Here is an 18,090-nt window from a genome sequence, read left to right on the forward strand (position 1 = left end):
GCTGGTGCGTATTCACTTACAGACACCTTACCCACCGCAGTCTGTGACCATCATTCAGGTACTGTTATATACACCTCTGGTCCTGTGCCTATCAGAATGCTCCTGAGCACTGCCCAGGGCCAGGCTCTTGCCCTCAGCCTGCATTTCCATAGCCCAAAATCACACTTTGCACCAGAGCTAACCCAGTGACTGCACAGGGCACCGCTATCTGTAATTCAGAGTTTGCACTCCAGCAGGCAATAACCATAGGCAAGAACTCATTTTCAAGATAGAAACCTGATCCTCTTAACAGCCATGGCAGAACATATAGAAAAAGGGAACAGACCTCTGCTGGAAAGGCAGCATGTGCATAAGTAACTTAGAAATATGATCAAGAAACTGCCTTTCCACCCCCACTTTTTAAAGTGCGTGTTAAGCCACTTTTCCCCCCAAAAAAGTGCCTTTATAACCAAAAGTCTTCTGTTGAAACCAAGAACTAAAAAAAGTAACTACTGAAGAGTAAGGGTTAGACATCAACCCATAGTATTAGTTTTCAAGAACTGATTATCTTTCAGAAGCCCTTTCTAACTGACTAGAATTAACCTCTTACACATTTGTCTTCTACCCCCACCAGAGTACAGTAACACATTCTCTTGCACACCAAGCTGTCATCTCACCTTCAGATAAAAGTACTCTGCAGAAACAATAGCCAATGGCAACAGACACCACTAATAACTGAAGAGTTACTGCTCTGTAATGTCTCACTGAATATATCAAATAGGACTGCTTATAAAAATAGCCCACCATATGCATTTATAACTTACTACTTCTTTTTCATTATTAAATTACCTTTGATCCCAATGAAGCTAGCTTCTTCCCCCCCCCCCCCCCCCCCCCAAATACAAGAGAACAGAGCTCTATCAACACTGTATGGAACAGTTTTTGATTTCTTGCAATAGTGACTGTAAGGGAGTTTTGCTGGCATTACCCCAAAGGCAGCCCCACAAGACTCACAATTAGATCTCTAATCATGCCATGTATTTTCCCTGCTTGCAGTTGCCTGTGTTGCACAGCTTGAGATTATCATTATAGACTAGATATAGATAAAATATACAGCTAGAAGAAAACCCAAAGGCCTTTCATTTGTTCCAGCTCTTTTCTAATTACTGCTGGTGACATCAGTAAGACTTACAAACAGCAAACCACTGTAGGGATGAAGATGACTAACAAGAAACAGTATGTTCTGTGGCAGCCAAAGCCAGACTGACTGACTAAAAATCCAGAATATCTTTACCATCCCAGAAGTATCAATAGGAGTTCAGGGTACAGAACAATTCCTCAATACAGCACCCTTTAGCTTAAAACAGCACAGTAATTTGTCATATATGCACATGGTATAGTTAAGCTGTCACACTTGAGGAAAAGCTGTGGAGTATCAAGCAGAAGGTGTTACTCAGCTCTGTCCACAGCACGGCAAGTCAAAGATCAATGCACCATGACAGACACATAATGTGAGGGCAATTAGAAAAAACTGTTCAGCAAAAAATTCAGTGCTGGGGTAAAGGAAGGCAGGAGGTCTTGCTCATGGAGGGGTGTTTCCCATCTCACCAGTTTTGATATTTAAATAGAGGGGGGCAGCAGACTTGGCTTTAGGTGAGGAACAAAGGATTATTTTGGACCTACAGCAAGTCAGAATGAGCAAAGCTGAATCGTAAGAATGGGCTAAACTTGGGTACTGGTGGCTTTGGTAATAATTGTATAAAATTCCATTCATTGCCACAAAATAATTTTATTAGATACATGAATACAAAAGATTTACAAATATATTAGTGTTTCCAATGCTGGAATATACAAAGTAATCTAATTGTAAAGTCACACATACATATTAGTAACTCTGTCTCCAAAATACTGCATAAAAATACTTGGATTGCTACTATGAAACTGACCTAGCAGTCTCTTTCTCTCTTTGTCAGAGAGCTTTGAATCTTCATCAATAGCTTTCAGTAAAGATAATAGCTCATCTTTTGTAGTCTTCTCTGTAGTGGAGCGATATTCTCTTTCATCAAGTTTTTGGCAAAAGGTATAGCCTAAAAAGGAAACATGAGGCATTCAAACAGTTAACACCACACAAGATTCTACAGATCCATCCTCCTTCAGAGTCAAATTAGTCATTGTTACAGCAATGTCTTTTCACATGATCTCAGTACCTTTTATTTCTATTTGGGTGCAAGATAAGAATAAAAAGTTACGTTTAAGGTGTTACCTGTTACGTTACTCGGATCTTGACCTTTCTGCAAAGCCAACAGTTTATTGCTGACCATTTTATGCAGTGTCCCTGGGATCTTGAACAGAAATAGAAGACAGTTAAACAGCAGTTTAGGAAAAGACAATTATGCATAAGCACATGAGATAACAAAAACATACAGGTCACCTTCTAGCTCTTACCTTTAACACATCTCTTTGGTGGTCCACAAGGAACAAGATCAGGAGGTCAGTTTTCCCTCTGGATAAGGTTTTATTGTTGATAATCGCTTTAGAGAATGTTCTTTTCACAACCATCCTGTTGTCACTCTGAAGAATAACATGAAACAAATGACCAGAAGAGGAGAATTAGTCTCCTTCAAGAAGGGCATTACTTTTGGTTTTGTACAGCCATCGCTTTTCCTGTAGTCATGTATCTAAGCTACAAATGTGTTTTCTGACCAGTATCTGTGATTTCAATAATTGTAATGCAACATGCAACAGTTAAGTACACATATTTACCTCCTCCTGTAGTTTGAGCTCAGAATTATGTGCTGCAACAGCCATGAAGTACAGTAGTCTTCTGAACTCCTCCCTGATTTGGCTGTCTAGCAGTTTCAAATAGAGTTGAACAGCTTCTAAAGATTGCTCCATCTTCCCATTCACTGAGGAGAGATAAAAGTATCTATTGCCATGTTTATTTAAATAAATGTTACAATACAAAACCTAGATTAGCCACTGTTCCTATCTCTAGACAGAACTGGTCAAACAAAGCAATTCATTCTCATAAAAATTCCTCACAGGCTGATTAGAGCTGTTTGCATACAATGGGAGAAAATCTCACACCCAGGTTTGTATTCAGACAACTCACTATCAATTAAGTTCAGGTGCAGTTCAGGCATTCTGAATGGCATGTGAAATGCTGAAAAAGGAAAAGGTTTCAATCAAATGAACAACCTCTTGTTCTGGAAATAACGATCTCACAGGAAATAAAGAATGTGTCCCAGATAAGCAGGCTAGCTCTATGAATTAATTGCAAACCATTTTGTAGAGCTTCCTAAGTTTTAATTTGCCACACTATGCAGAATAGCCGCTTTAGATATGTACTAGTATCATCCCTTTATCATGTAGGGAGGAGGAATGGGATATAAATGCAAAATATTCCCACCAACAAGAATAATAATCAAGATGAAAAAGGATAAAAAATAAGGAGAACAAGGATGAGACAATGTTAACTGAGGACTAAAACATGAACAGCTTTCAAAAATGCTGTCTTAACATGAAATCTAAGAAGCACATTTCTGTTGAAGAGAGGAGAGTTTCAAATGAGGTACAAAACATACACACAGCTTTAAGGCTTTAAGTTTCGATATTATAGTCTAAATATAATATTAGACCATATTTATTTAATTTCCTATGGATATTTACTTTCCATGGATACCAGCTACCAAATTATAGCACTCCAGTTTCACAGCCATTCTACATAGGCCTGAACAAGAACTAGACCTTCATACAGTCAGGACCAAAATTTCAAAGTACAGTCTTCATAATTAGAAAGTGAAAAAACCCACAGGCTTGAAGTCAACTTTTAAGCTTAGCCGCTGTAGTAAATACTTAGTTTGTCAGTGCATCTCACACATAAGCTTTGGAATGCAACTTTGTTTTACTTACCTAATAGTTCTGCAATTCCTAAATGGATTTCAGATGCATGGCTTAACAGGGGCTCCTTTTTTTGGCCATAGTATCTACCAATATTTTCAAACAGCAGTAGTTTCCATGCGTCTGCTTTGTCTGGTTGATCAGGCAAGTTCCTGCTAATATCTACCACCATATGATCTGGAAGATATTCCAAGCAATCTATTGCTGCTGAGAGCCATTCATCTGTCCTAGAAGACAGAGTGGTTTAACTTTGTAGCATTACTTTATGATGCCTTTCAGAGTCTCTTACACTGTTTTCTACAGAAAGCAGGTAGACTGGTTTCTCAGTCACAGTGAAAACTGCTTGCGTAGGTACTTAAATATATCAGAAATCAACACAAAAATGAAAAAGACTTTTCCTGACACACTCTGGTAGATCACAGCCATATATCTCTCTTTGCAGGTATTTAATCAAGATAAAGAATTAGTAACCCACACAAGTAAACAGTCACAAGCAGTTAAACCTAAAGTTAGTCATGTCCTCTACTGTTAGACAAGGACATAATTATTGCTAGATAAGCAGAAACATGAACCTCAATCAGATTCAGATTGGTAAAATTTCCAGACTATGTTTTTAACTGTATTTATATACAGTTTCACACTCAGCATTTTTGGCTCTTGGCTCTTACTGTAGTAGGAGAAACTGAACTATTTCCCTCAAGTATTTTTTTTAGTGGAAAAATTTTCAATGTCACAGCAACATGCTCTGTTGTTCCCTCAGTAAAGAAACCAATCCCCCTCCAAACTCTATAACACACTACCATGGCACTAAATATATATATATATATATTCAGAGTGTTCAGCAGAACCTGTCCTGGCTACTTCCAATTTAGAGGTTAACAACTGTTAGCCAATTATCCAGTCAAGTCTCACAGGTAGAAAAGTGCCTGCTCACATCCTTTCTGCAGTACTGGGGACTGCTACACTTCTACCCAAATATCAACTATGTTTTACATTCCTATGAAGGCAGACAGTTGTTTGAAGTTGCAGAGGTGAGCGACAAATACTTACTGTGAGTCACTGAAAGCCTTGAGAATTTCTCTGTCTAGGTAGTTACTTGTGATGACATATCCAGTTCCCTTCCTTGGTTGTGGAAGCTGAGGTCTGACTTCTTTGTGCTCAAGTAAAGACTCAAGAAGTGGAAGATCCACAAGCTGCAGCAGACGAGCAATTGTTTGTTCTTGCCATACTTCATTAATAACTGGGAAGGATGAAATACACAAAGCACATGGTGATGCAGCAAGTGCAAAAACAGATTATGAAAGACAACTCCCCACCCTTTCCTCCCAACAGTCCTAACCAAATAGATGAATTTTACCAAAACAAAGATTTACAGCAGCAGAGAGTACAGCCCTTAACAGCTGTGTCTTTTACAACTGCAAAAGGCAAGAATTAGACATTTGTTCAGTTAACTACAAGTGCTGGAGAACTGCTTTTTGGGCAAGTCTGAAGTGCCTTACATTCTTTGTGCTCTAACTTGCAAGCAACATTTGTTCTAGATAAGGGATCAAGAATAAGAGTGTGAGACTGTCCTTATCACAGCTTCCAAAATTAATTATGATCTGGCTCAAGCTTTGAGAGTCTGTAGGATATGTTACCATTTTAACCAAAGGAAAAAAGAACACTAGAACACAGCCCTGTCAGAGAGAAGACATGAATTGTCAAGGACAGTTTCACACAACACTGAAGGAATGCTGGATGGTGCAGATTCACAGGTAAAAAGCAAGGGAAGAGTTCTGGCTAGTAGCAGACTACTGGCAATGAGTAAGTCAAGCACAAAAGTAGAGCAAGTAATTAAATATTATGAAAAATGTTCCTAACTCAGATCAAGCTCTGTACAGTTATATTTTTCTTCTCCACAAAATTCAGTGTTGGCTTATTTCAACTATACATAACAGGTCCTGTCTGGTGAAATAAAAAGGCAAAAAGCAAGCCTGCAACAAATACAATTCACCTTTGTTATGACACTGTTTTCAAAACAAAGTACTATGAGAGTCAGTTTGATTCCCTCTCCAACCTGACAGGCATAAGCCTTTCCAGTGACTATCTTCCTTCTCCCACAAACAAATGGCTGCAACATTGCTTGGCTTACCTCGACGGGGCAAGCTGTCCGAGATGTTTACTTGAGGGCTATTTGCAGGTTTTAAACTCAGGTTTTCCCAGAGATCCTCCAAGCTTTCTGGTTTGACAGGAGTAGTGTGAAACAACATGCTCTTCTCGTGTCTGAGAATAAAAAACAGTTTATGTCTATTTATATCCATATGTAGAAAACCAAACATACCATGTAACACACATGGGTAACTGACTGAGATAACAAAATGTTCCATCTAGGTAACTATTCATGTAGTCTTCTCCCCCCTCTCCCCTGCCTGGAACTTTCTCTGTCTAAGTTGCACAGGAGAATGTATGACACCTTAAAGAACTATGCGCATGCAAGTTCTTCTCTTGGAACTTGACACAACAGCATCAGCAAGCTACCTCAGTTACCATAGAGAATCTAGGATGACAAAATGGTTAAGGAGGGAAAAGTATTTAAAACAAAAAAGGCCCAAACAAAATTCCCCCCTTAAAACCTCTTGAGTTTGAAGATGTTATTCCTGATGGTGAAGTGAGGACAAAAATTAAGAGCTGCTCTTGGAAAACTTAGGTGGTGATTGCTCTGTGGCAACACCAATCCTAAAGCTGTGTGGCTTATTCATGCCATCAACTAACAGAAGGCTTCAGGAAACCTGTCACCCACTTCTTAGATTAGCTGGTTCTTCTTGGAGTTGCTTTCATATGATATTGAGTAGATCACAGAACTCCAGACACAGAATCATTATTCCTCCAAGCATATTCGTTTCATTTCAGTTTGTATAGCTTCTTTGGTTTAGGGCACTGCAAAATCCTTTTGATGCCCACTGTCTGCTGTATATGTGGCAAGCTGTCTCTACCAATAAAACTGTTCCTTTCCGCAAATGAAGCGATGTAATCCAATGGATCTGTGCCCTGCCCAGAAGAAAAATGCCTTCATTCTACACTAATAGAACATGAATAATCTTGCTTCATGACTGTTTGACCATTATCTTCCAAGTCTTGCTTTAACAGCCTTTCTAATGAATATGTTTTAAAATATATATTTTTAAATACCACAGTTGAAGTGTTTTTAACTCCTCATGAATTCTTTTCCCAAATAAAGACTTGGGATAGTTTGCTTTAGCACAGAACAAGAACAAGGGGAGCGTGCAAGGGAGGAGGAAGAGGGGGAAGCAGGACAACATGAACATAGTTTCTTCATGAGAATACATCAGAATACGTTCAGGGATGAAAGCTTGACAAACACTGTTAAAGGGCAGTTATTTGATAACACATCATCCATGGAGCAATGTGTTCTGCTTTGTGAAGGTTTACTTTGTACCAGGGTTCTCTTTGCCCACATCTAAAGAGACAGGGAAACAAAACCTCACCACAGGACTTCCCCCTGGTTCTGCAGTGGCATGCAGTAGCATAACAGCCTGCTACCTAGCCTAGGCACAAGTCATACATACATGAACAAACAGCTGAAAACATTATGAAAATGTGAATTTGAAATGCAGTGAAGCCAAGATGACAAAAGAAGAAATTCTTTATCTGGGGTTTGCCCCTTCCACCCCTCCCTTAAAGACTGGATGGATTACTGGCTTATGCCAGAGCTAGGTGTGCAGTGACTATAGACATAGACTAATGCAATGGAACAATTTGATGCACCAGAGTTCCGATTGATTGTATTGGTTTAGACCCCAACAGATCAGTATCTGTAATGCACCTAATCTCTACCTTCTTGCCCTAATGCAACATGATAACAGGCACAGGAAAAATAATTAAGAAAGCTCAATCATTTACTCATTGAAAATTGCTGTTTCCTACCTATCTTCCACCCACACCTGTAATCTTTCCCCCACGCCCCCAGGTCCTGTGATTGTACAGCAGTTTCACCTACTCTCCCCCAGAATACAGAACTTTTCCTCCTGTAAAAAAAGGACTTATCTTCACATTCCATGTACTGACCTTTGTGGTGTACACTGCTGTAAATCTTTATCCAGTTCTGTTTGGTTTGAGACATTGGTGAATCTGTAGAGGCTACTGCTACTGTCTTCAAACACAGAGCGTTTGTCTTTCCCAAAGACCCTTGTTGAAACAGCCTCAAATACTTTGTAATCCATCAACGCTTGACATACACGAACTATTTTAGCACGGGAAATATCAACATCCCCAAAGTACTTGTTCTGTAGAAGGTGGGCAAAGACAACATCCACAGCATCTGAACCAACGAAACAGTCATGATAGCACTTCAAGTTCTGGCGACGCTTCTTCACCTCCACTTGAGTTTGAAGTGCGTTGATAATGCTGCTCCAGACATATGTTGCTCCAAATGGTTTCTGCGCCAAGCTAAAGCCTAAGAACAGAGAAAGCATAAAGACTGAGTTCACACTGCAATTAGAGAACTGCCTCCTTTCCAGCTCCTAGCTTTCATGGATCTTGTAGGGATGTAAAAAGCTTTGAGTGTTCCAGCTTGGCTTGGGTTGCTCAGTTATTAACATTTAGTTACCTTCTTAGCAAGTCTGTCTGCAGTGTGCGAAGGTGCCCCACTCAGGTGGTTGCTCTCACTAAAGGGCATTAACCTGAAGCTTTAGAACCAGGAGTTTCTGCTTTTCCAGCCTATCACTTTGACACATTCCTTTTTCACGCTCCTCCATCACCTAACAAGTTGCACTTGCAGAGCCTACTCCTAAGCACACATGTTCCCACAACAAAGAGCTAGCTGCACCTACTTCTAACTTGTCAGTTCCTATGCTAACACTGACAGAACTATGCAGGTGGGCAAGGGAGACACATCAGACAGAAGAGACAGTTTGTTTCCTGCAGGATTGTGCATACATACAAGCTACCCATTACCAGTGCTTAGCATATCACTAACAAGATCAAGACTTCTCTAGGGACACCAATTACTCAACATGTTTATCCCACAGAATAGGCTTCTACTAACATAGCTCCAGCTGAGCTTTAAACTCTGTGTACTCAATGCCACTTCCTTGAACCAAGCAGCCTTCCTTCCCCCAATAAAACCACTGAGCTATTACTCATTTACCAATCTGATTAAGAACAGCATGCTAATAGCTCACAGTTTGACCAAAGGCTAGACACAACCTCCACAAGGACTTAGAAACACAGAACATGCTTTCAAAGTTTGCAGGTGGCACCTCACTGGGAGGGTTGCAGCCACCAGAGAACTCAGAATTAGAATACATGATTCTCAGGAAATCAAATGAGTAATTTGTTAAGAGAGAAAGCAGAGGAAAAGGACAGAAATCAAAAGATGAAGGACAAAATATGCAATGGGGTACTGGCAGCAATCCTACAGAAAGCCATCTGGGATTATGACAGACCTCAAACCAAATGAATTAACAGTGGGATGCAGTGTTTAAAAAAAAAACAACAACAACAACAAAACCCAACATGCAACTCGTTCTGGAACATATTACCATTAACATTTTCCACAGAGATGCAGGAGATGTTTTTTCTGTTCTGTTTAGTCTGAAGTGGCTTTAGTTACAGAGCTGTATCCCAACTTTGGGAACCAGTTTCCAGCTGATCTCCATCTGCCAGAAAGCCCAGAAATAAGCAAGCTGGCAGGGAGAGGGGGAAGTCTGGGGGCACTAAATATTGAAAAGGAGAAAAAAAAAAGTAATAAAAAAAGGCAGTGAACACAACAGTATTTGAACAGGCCAACAGTGTTGTTACAAAGGACAGCAACGGTGATCTTCAGAGGCACTATCAAATAGACACCTGCTTTCCAAAAAGATTCAGGTCTGGTAAAAAAAAAAAAAACAACCCTTTTCCATACAAAGCACTAAAGCCAAGGCAGAGACCTCCCATGACCTCCAATTCCCAAAGCTTTAAAAGCTCAAGATGGACAAAGCACACACCTGCTGATACTTTGACCTGATGACACCTTCAGGTAGGCAGAGCGAACAACACAGAACTTCCTTCCAGACTTACATTAGCAGACTAGCCTGTTTCGAAGGAAACTAAGAAAAAACCCAAACCCAACGCCACCAAACATAAGACCAGCTCGGTTCCTGTTGTTAAAATATGTACCAACACATACCACCTACAATATTCCTACTATTAACCACTCTATCACCTCACCCTTCCATACACCACCCAAAACCATTGTTTCTGTTTGTTTTGAGAAGCTGTATTAAGCTTGGCATTAAGGTTACAAGGTTTTACCAAGTTAAGGTGCTCGAGGTGGAGGAAAAAGCCTAAGCTGCTCTCAGCAGGCGACCTTTATCCCTTCACGCTGCACTCACAGAATCATAGAAGAGTTTGGGTTGAAGAGAGCTTCAAAGGTCCCATCTCCCTGCAATGAGCAGGCACAACTTCTACTAGACCAGGTTGCTCAGAACACCTCTTCAGCTAAAACTGATGACACACGCGCTTTTCGCTTGTTTCCAGGACAGAGACAACCGCCCGTTCCCGCCGCTCGCAGCTCCATCGGCACCCGATGGGCTGCGGCCACAGGTGAGCTCTGTGCGGGACGACGGCGCAGCACCGAGCCCGGACAGGGCCTCCGGGACGGAAACACCTCCCTCCACCGGCGAGCAGCCAACTTTTGAACCGCGAAAGGCGCCGGCACGGAGCTCCCGGCAGACAACGGCCGGGAGGGGCGGCCCCAACCCTTCGAGCCCTCAGCTGGGCTAACCCACTTCACCGGCTGTACCCACCGCGCCCGGGCTGAGGGAGCCCCGCAGCTCTCTTCCCTGCCCAGCCACCGTCCCATTCCCGCTGCAATCCCCGCTCTGTACCGGGCGGCCTAGCGGCAGGGCTGCAGATGGTGCTGAGGTTCAACGCCGCCGCTTTCTCCCGCACCGTGGCCATCACCGGTGACAACCACTCCGCACACTGGTGAGTCCCGCCGCCCGCAGAGGCAGAGAACCCGCCGAGGGGCGGGCCCGCCGCCCTACGCTCAATCCCATTGGCCGGATCCCAGACTCGGGGGAGGGGCGTGCGCGGCAGCGAGTGGTGAGTGGCTCCCCGGCGGCGAGGCGGGAGCGCCTCAGAGCAGCTGGAAGGGCGGGGTGGAGGTGGCAGTGAGGAGCCGGGGCCCAGTGACACCTCCGTGAGGAGGAGGAGAGGCGGGCGAGGGGTCGTGTTGTGGGCGGCTGTGCAGTGCTGCTGCCACCCGGCCGCAGGGCCGAGCACCGGAGCGGTAACACTGCCGGTGCTTCCTGCAGCAATACAAATGCTTTTCCCGCCCCGTGTTTACTCTGTAATTCAAAGCAAGAAATCAAACCGGTCAGTTCTGTTTAAGTCAACCTGAGACCAGGCTCATACGTGACTGCGGATGAACAATAAAACAGCGTTCCTGCTTGTGACCAGGCTTGGACAACCACATGTGGTTGAAATTTTCCTCTGATGTCTTATATGAGCTGTTTATTACAGCAGTAGGTATTTCTTAATCGGGATGAAATAACAAATCCACTTTCAGGGTAGTAAGCTTTCTCTACTGTCTGCAGGACAGTGCTGAGAGATCCAACATTCTTTTCTTCTAAGTATGGAATATGTTGATGAATCTTACTTAATGGAATCATATTAGAACAACAAAAAAAAATCAATCATGGTTTTGGACTGGTTTCAACAGAAGCAGAGACAAGTCAAATTGCTAGTCATGATACGCACACTTCAAAGTGTATAATGCACATGAAAGACCAGATAATAATCGATATTACAAGCAATAAAAAAATTCATTTTGAGTTGTCAGTGTTGAACTGTCGACAGTAGCTTTGCAAAACAAAATCCCCTGTGAAACTTCAGCCTATTCTACAGTAGGTTTGAGCACACAGGTGTAAGTGCAGGATGTCTGCTATCCACTGGAGCTCAGCTCAACCTTCTCTTGCCATTGTCACACTCGAAGGTAGGGCACTGTAGGTTTGCTCATCCTATACAAGTGACTAAACAATGGGCTTCTTCATGGTTCAGGGAGCTAGACATGACATATTTAGGGCAAACAAGCATTTCTTCATGTTTCACTGTCAGAGCAACAAAGTATTTAATTGTGGAGTTCTAAGAAAGTTCTTGTTAAGTTTTTCACATAAAAGAAGTCTTAAATCTCTGGTCTTAAGCCCAGAGAAAAACTGATCTTTTCAAACGGTAGCGACATGCTAGCCTTTGAAAGTGAAAGTTCATACTGTTTTCCAGCAGTAGGAATTGACAGAGATTCTTTCATGGGGGAAAAGGGGAAGATGTTAAAAGAAAGAACCATTCTGATTCACAGCTGTCTGGTTTACAGTTCCCATTAACACCCTAATATATATTGCATGGGTCAGTGGGGATTTCAATGATAAATCATTTTACTATTTCCTACTTTTGTAGTAGGTTGATGCTGGAGTTTTTGATGCATTACCAGAATCTATTAACTGCAAATGAGTAAATGCCCGAGTTTATTTTCAAAAATGAATTATTTTTGCATAGCTGTTGAAGTAAAGTGATGCAGCCAACCATTCTGCAATGGCTCACCGTAGCCTTGACAGTATTTAGAACTACATTTTCAAATAGGAAGTGTACCAGACTGCTAATGAGAACATGACACCTCTGAGAACGATTTGTCAAAACACTGCTTGCAGGGAACAGTGAACCACTGTGAGATGCTCATCTATAAGGTTGTAAGATTTTCATTCTTTTATTGCCAGGTGAGCAGCAGTCTACCTCAGACTTGTGCCTTTGCTTTCATGTGTCCCCATGGTGATGACAGCTGCTAACAAACCAGGCTCTCCAGGGGAAGATGAGTCCGCCAACAGGTAGCTCTGGTTGAACGTCACTGGTACCAAAGGATGTTGAAAAATGTTCTATATCTTTTAGTATTTCCTAAAATAAAATTATTATAAAATGCCTTCCTAAAGCACAGATATATTCTATGTAATTATTAATGTATACATGATTCATTTATACTTTTATATTGTTACTTTAAAGAACATAATCTTGTGCAGCTAGCATGGTCATTCATAGCTGATGTTATTCCATAAGCTGTCATGGAAAGATCTTAGGATGAAAGTGCAACATGCTGTACTTGGCTTCCTCTTCCACAGTGTTTTCCCCAAATTAGTCTCCATAAAGTTGAACTTGGGATGCACAAGAGAATGCCAGTTACAAGGATGTAATTAACATAAGTCATTAGTCAAATTACTTAGGACCAACTTAATGCCATTCCTGCTTGCACATGGAACAATAAGCTTGCTCCAAAAGCAGCTCCACTCAACAATGCAGGACTACATACAGACAGATGTTGCTGCAGGTAAATGTATCAAAACCTGGTGCATAGGGTGCAGGTCTGCAAGGGAGGCTGTAAGCAGCACCTGACAAGAAAGTCTGATGATACAGAATACTGTTGGCTCTCGGTCTAATAATGTCACTGAAGTTGCACAGAACAATTTATGGTGACAAAAATGTATTTTTAACAGATGATGCAACCAAGTGCTAGATTTGTGTAGTTGTGTCAGATTCTTTGAAATTGTTATAAAGAACTTTTATAGTGAGGAACAGCAAAAGAGAAGTCTATTTTTATTTCCAGGTCATCTAGAAATACTGCCACCAACTACAACAGGATTGAGAGAGTGGCCTTTGTTTAGAAGAATTCACAGACTGAAGTTTTCAAGAGCTTCTGAGTCTCACGTAAGAACTGCAGGGTTTCATTAGAAGCATACAGCAGATATACAGCATTTAAATTCAACAGCCACAATTTCAGGCCTGTCTGCTGCTCAGGATCTGATTAACTTACTCATATCAATGAAGTGTTTGCTGGAGGATAAAGATGATGATAAAGACCCACCATCTAGGTCTTCTCTGTTTATGGGGAGAGAGAAGGCAGAATGGAAACCTGTACCATCACAGAGCTAGAAACTGATGCATACATTTATGTAAAGTGCTGTCTGGCTTTTTCCATAATGAACCTAGAAGCTGGGCGGCCAGCCAGTGTTTGGATGTGAGAGCACCTGTAATTCCCAGGTATTCTGGGCACAAGTGAAGGAGACAGAATTGATAGAGGACCTTACCAAAGTGAAAAAAAAAAGAAGAAAGACTGTGTGATTTAGTCTTCCTCTATCTTAGTCCAAAAGCCAAAAGTCGGAGGCTTCCATTGCCTAACAAAGATGGAGGAATGTTAGTAGAAAATATAGGATACTACTGTTTAATCTATGGCAGATCAATACTTGGTTAACGGATGGGGAAATGTTGTATGCTCTTGAAAGAGACACATTAAAAAGGCTGTTTCTGTTTTGAAACTTTTGGAAGGACCCAAAACCTGGAAAACAAAATATTCTAAATCCAAGAAGTTTCCATGTTCCAATTGTTACTCACATTCTAAGTGCCAAAAAAAGAAACATTAAAAATTACTATGAAGTAAAGAGGGATTCTCACAGAATACACTACTATCCCATTTCTTATTTCCAAAATAATTTAGGTCCCACTTTTCTGAAGGATTACACAGAACTCTGCATGTAAAACGCTAATTTTACATCTCAGAAACACATTAGACTACAGAAGGCTCTTTCTTCCACCAAACTATTTTCTTTAGATTTCAGATTTCTTCCCATAACAATAATAGCTTTGAAGATTAAATGTGTTTCAACACATCCTAATCTCACATATACATAAAAATTTTATTGCCACATTTGCAAGGATCTGTTGAACCCAATCTTTATGGGTGTTTCTGAAAATGCACAGAAATTAATAATTACCATAAAAATTCAGAAAAGTATTCCAGTTATTTAGAACAGTTACTCTTCTCCCCCCCAGCATCAACAATGCCTGTATTCACTGCAGTGCTTAAGTAGATGAAGGAGAACATTTTATACAGTAACCCTTAAAATGTTGCTTAATCCATACACAAATGATGAGACACATAGAATTTTGTGATATGGTTCACTGTCACATGAAGATACTTTCGGGAAAAATCAACAGCTTCAGTTACAAAAATTACTATTTTTAAAGTCACACTTATCATAAGCTTATCAAATCTCATCTATTTCATTGCATGAAGATACAAAGTCCTGTACATTGTTTTTTAATACCGAAACAATCCTATCAAAATCATAAAAATCTCTTCCACCTTTATTAATTGCAAATTTAAGGGAGTGAACAGCTATTCATACTACACTGGATTGCAAAAAGGTATCTGATATGCCAGACAGATATGAAGGAAGCTCAAAGAACTCAGTGAATCTGCCTTATTACCAATAACACATTCTGCTTTTTGTGCTGAAGAGAACCAGAGGTTTGCTTGGTGCCGGGCTTGACGACTGGAGAGGACTGACATTCTCCCCTATGATGCAGAGCAGGTTATTCACAAATTCACTCCGCTCAGTCCCAACTTCCCATCTACATTCAAATTAGAAATAGCAGGTTCTGTGGGATACAATGATGCCATCCTGCACCATTAAGCCCATACTAACCATGTCTGCCCCACCACGGAGCAGCTGCTCGCAGGGGCTCTTCTGTTTGGGCCAGAATAATTTACTCCCAGAGTGCACACTCCAGTGTTTTATACCAACATGAAATCTGTGAGGATTCCACCCCTGCATTTTTGAAGAGACTGGAACAATAAACAAATTCCCAGGACAGAAACTTCTGGATGAATGCTTGAATTGACAAAGGGTGCTTTGTTCAGGAGCAAAATCCTTCCATTCCTGGCTGGAATACCAATGTGACTGCAGGACCAAGTCAGGCTGGGAAATGGCAAAGGAAGAGGGCAAGGAAGAATGCTCTGGGCCTGCTGGGCACATACTGACCTCCAGTGGAGCACATTGCATTCTGAGTAACAAGCCAGGCACAGCAGTTGGAGAGGAAGTCATGAGCTGGAATTACTTGAGACTTACTGTATTGAAGTGCATGGGGGTGAAGACCAGCAATGTCACCAAAACCACTGGGACAAGCTCTGCTTCTCAGTCTTAATCAACACTAAATAATTTTATCTTAAATGGATTTTAAAACTTTTCCTCTTGGGGAAGTTTTCTGAGACTTTCAAGAATAATTCTGTATTATAACTGGAGACGAGAGGATACATGCCTAAATGTGTGCAGGACAGTATGGACCTAGCAACACTGGCTAGACTCCTCACAGAGCAGTAAAAACTCACTGTCATCTAAAAGCAGAAACCTGTTAAACCAGAATGAGCATGTACAAGCACAAATAACTGGAACATTAGAAGTTACCATCTGCTCAAGCTGGGAGTTACCATCTCTCAGGTGACCTGCAGCAGCAACTGACGGAACGTAATACGGAACGTAAAACTGACGGATGTAATCCTAGATACTGCAACCCAAAACCAAACACGCTAACCTACGTGACTACTGAAAATGGCATTGGGTCAGTTCATAAGGAACTAGGGGACCAGCTCTCATCAGTTTGTGCAGTTGTGGAGGTCCCCCACAGCAGTATGCTGAGGTAGTAACCTATGCTGATCTGCCAGGGATAACTTCACACCCCTACTCCCAAAGTGAGCAGCCACAAACAGCACCAGTTTAATGGGGCAGAACGGGCTGAGGGATAACGGAGGGGGAAAAGGTGAGAACTCTAGATGGATTTCTTGATTATAAGCAAATGTCTGATTTTTACCATTCATTTTGACTTCGTCAGAAAACAGCTACTTACCATTTGTGTTTACACCGAGTGCAAGGCTGGTGTTCTAGAGCAGAGGATCAGACTTATATTTATGTACATTACAAGCAGGAATCTGTAATTCACCTTTTCTATTACTGTACAATGTACCGGGGCTACCGAACTCAATTATATCATGTTTTGCCAGGCCCACAGTTTAGGATGGGAAAATGGCCCTGAAGCATCCTTCAGATCTTTGCTATCCCACTAAAACTCAAAGAGAACTTGCAGAGTTCATGTCAAGAAGCAACTAACAAACCCAGCCAAGCACTTCTTACAGCCTTTGTTTAAACCAGCTGATCCCAGCATTATGACACTTGGGTTCTCACACAATATGCAAGCTTTCTCTTCAACTCCTTTAGTGCAAAGCACTGACTATGGACAAACTACATCTCTGGCTGTTTAAACAAAATAGCTGGACCTTGCACTGAAGCAAATACAGGGCATTCGCTTACCCTATTCTCTTACAAAAGCTGGAAGGATGGTAATTTCTACGCGCTGACCAACAGCAAAAATCCGGGAGGCTTCAGAAGCCACCATTGGTGCTTTACTTAGAGAGCAGACCTAAATCCTTATTCTTCTGGAGCTTTGAATGAGTTACCAGTTTGACCTAACCACATGATAAAACATTGCTGCTTTGGCTTTTATTCAGTTATCGTACCATTTACCTTCTGCTGCTGCATCAAAAAGGTGTGATACATAGTTAATGCACAGACAAAGCACACCAGCAACGACCAGTTAGATAAGAGAGAATGATGTCAAACAATGTGGTTTTACTTAAAAGGTCTTGCTAGGTTCTGGAAGTCTGAGAAAGCTACAGCACATACTCCCAGTGAGATAGTTTAAGATTTCAAGTAACACATGTAGAATAGAGACTTAGTTTAATTCTAATTTGAACCAAAACCACCTATTAAAAATTAATCACAGCACTTTGAGTTTTTAAAGCTAAGGATAGTAATCAGAGCCAAGAGTAGCTGCTATCACCTATAACTTTTATCACATGCACAGGATCAGATACACAATTCCAACTCCCCTGTGTGTAAATACCCCAGCATGTCTAGAAAACATACTCCCGCTCCTGATTCTGAATCTGTTACACAAACTGTATGATCAATAGTTCACTGCTCAGGATGTTCCATTAGGACCCAGTTACTGTATTTTAAAGTTAATATATTAACTGTATATAAGACACTGCCCATATATAAGGGTTTTTTAATCCTTCACACGGCCATCTAAAGGCAGATTAGTGCTGAATGATGATATACCTGCACTTGTGAAAATAAAACAAAAGCTCTTGCCTCAGATGACTGCAATACAAATACTTCCTAAAAGGGCTTTTGCTCTCCTCATACTTGTTTGAACACTGACAATACAGGACAAATCAAGTAGGAACCATGGTCTATTAATACATGCTCTTAACAATGGGTTATAGTAGGAGGCAATAAAAAACCACTGCTGCTATATGGAGATATATGCTGGAATCCATACTTCTCAAAAGAA

General features: G+C 41.2%; 1 protein-coding gene across 2 annotated transcripts; it reads right to left on the bottom strand.

The window, feature by feature from the left end:
• Window positions 1–1,752: 1,752 nt before the first annotated feature.
• On the bottom strand, window positions 1,753–10,831 carry DEPDC7 (DEP domain containing 7). Of its 2 annotated transcripts, none has more exons than XM_005150604.2 (9): window positions 10,746–10,831; window positions 7,945–8,332; window positions 6,011–6,141; window positions 4,930–5,119; window positions 3,892–4,106; window positions 2,743–2,885; window positions 2,425–2,550; window positions 2,243–2,321; window positions 1,753–2,066 (listed from the first exon to the last, which is right to left on the bottom strand). In XM_005150604.2, exons 1-9 carry the CDS (start codon window positions 10,816–10,818, stop codon window positions 1,852–1,854), a joined length of 1,560 nt encoding a protein of 519 aa, XP_005150661.1. In that variant the 5' UTR covers window positions 10,819–10,831; the 3' UTR covers window positions 1,753–1,851. The 2 variants fall into 2 exon arrangements, with proteins under 2 accessions (XP_005150661.1, XP_030906321.1); XM_031050461.1 differs by having other exon boundaries at window positions 10,665–10,831.
• Between the last annotated feature and the right edge of the window lie 7,259 nt (window positions 10,832–18,090).

The sequence above is a fragment of the Melopsittacus undulatus genome, chromosome 8 (assembly GCF_012275295.1).
Source record: "Melopsittacus undulatus isolate bMelUnd1 chromosome 8, bMelUnd1.mat.Z, whole genome shotgun sequence".
NCBI lineage: Eukaryota > Metazoa > Chordata > Aves > Psittaciformes > Psittaculidae > Melopsittacus > Melopsittacus undulatus.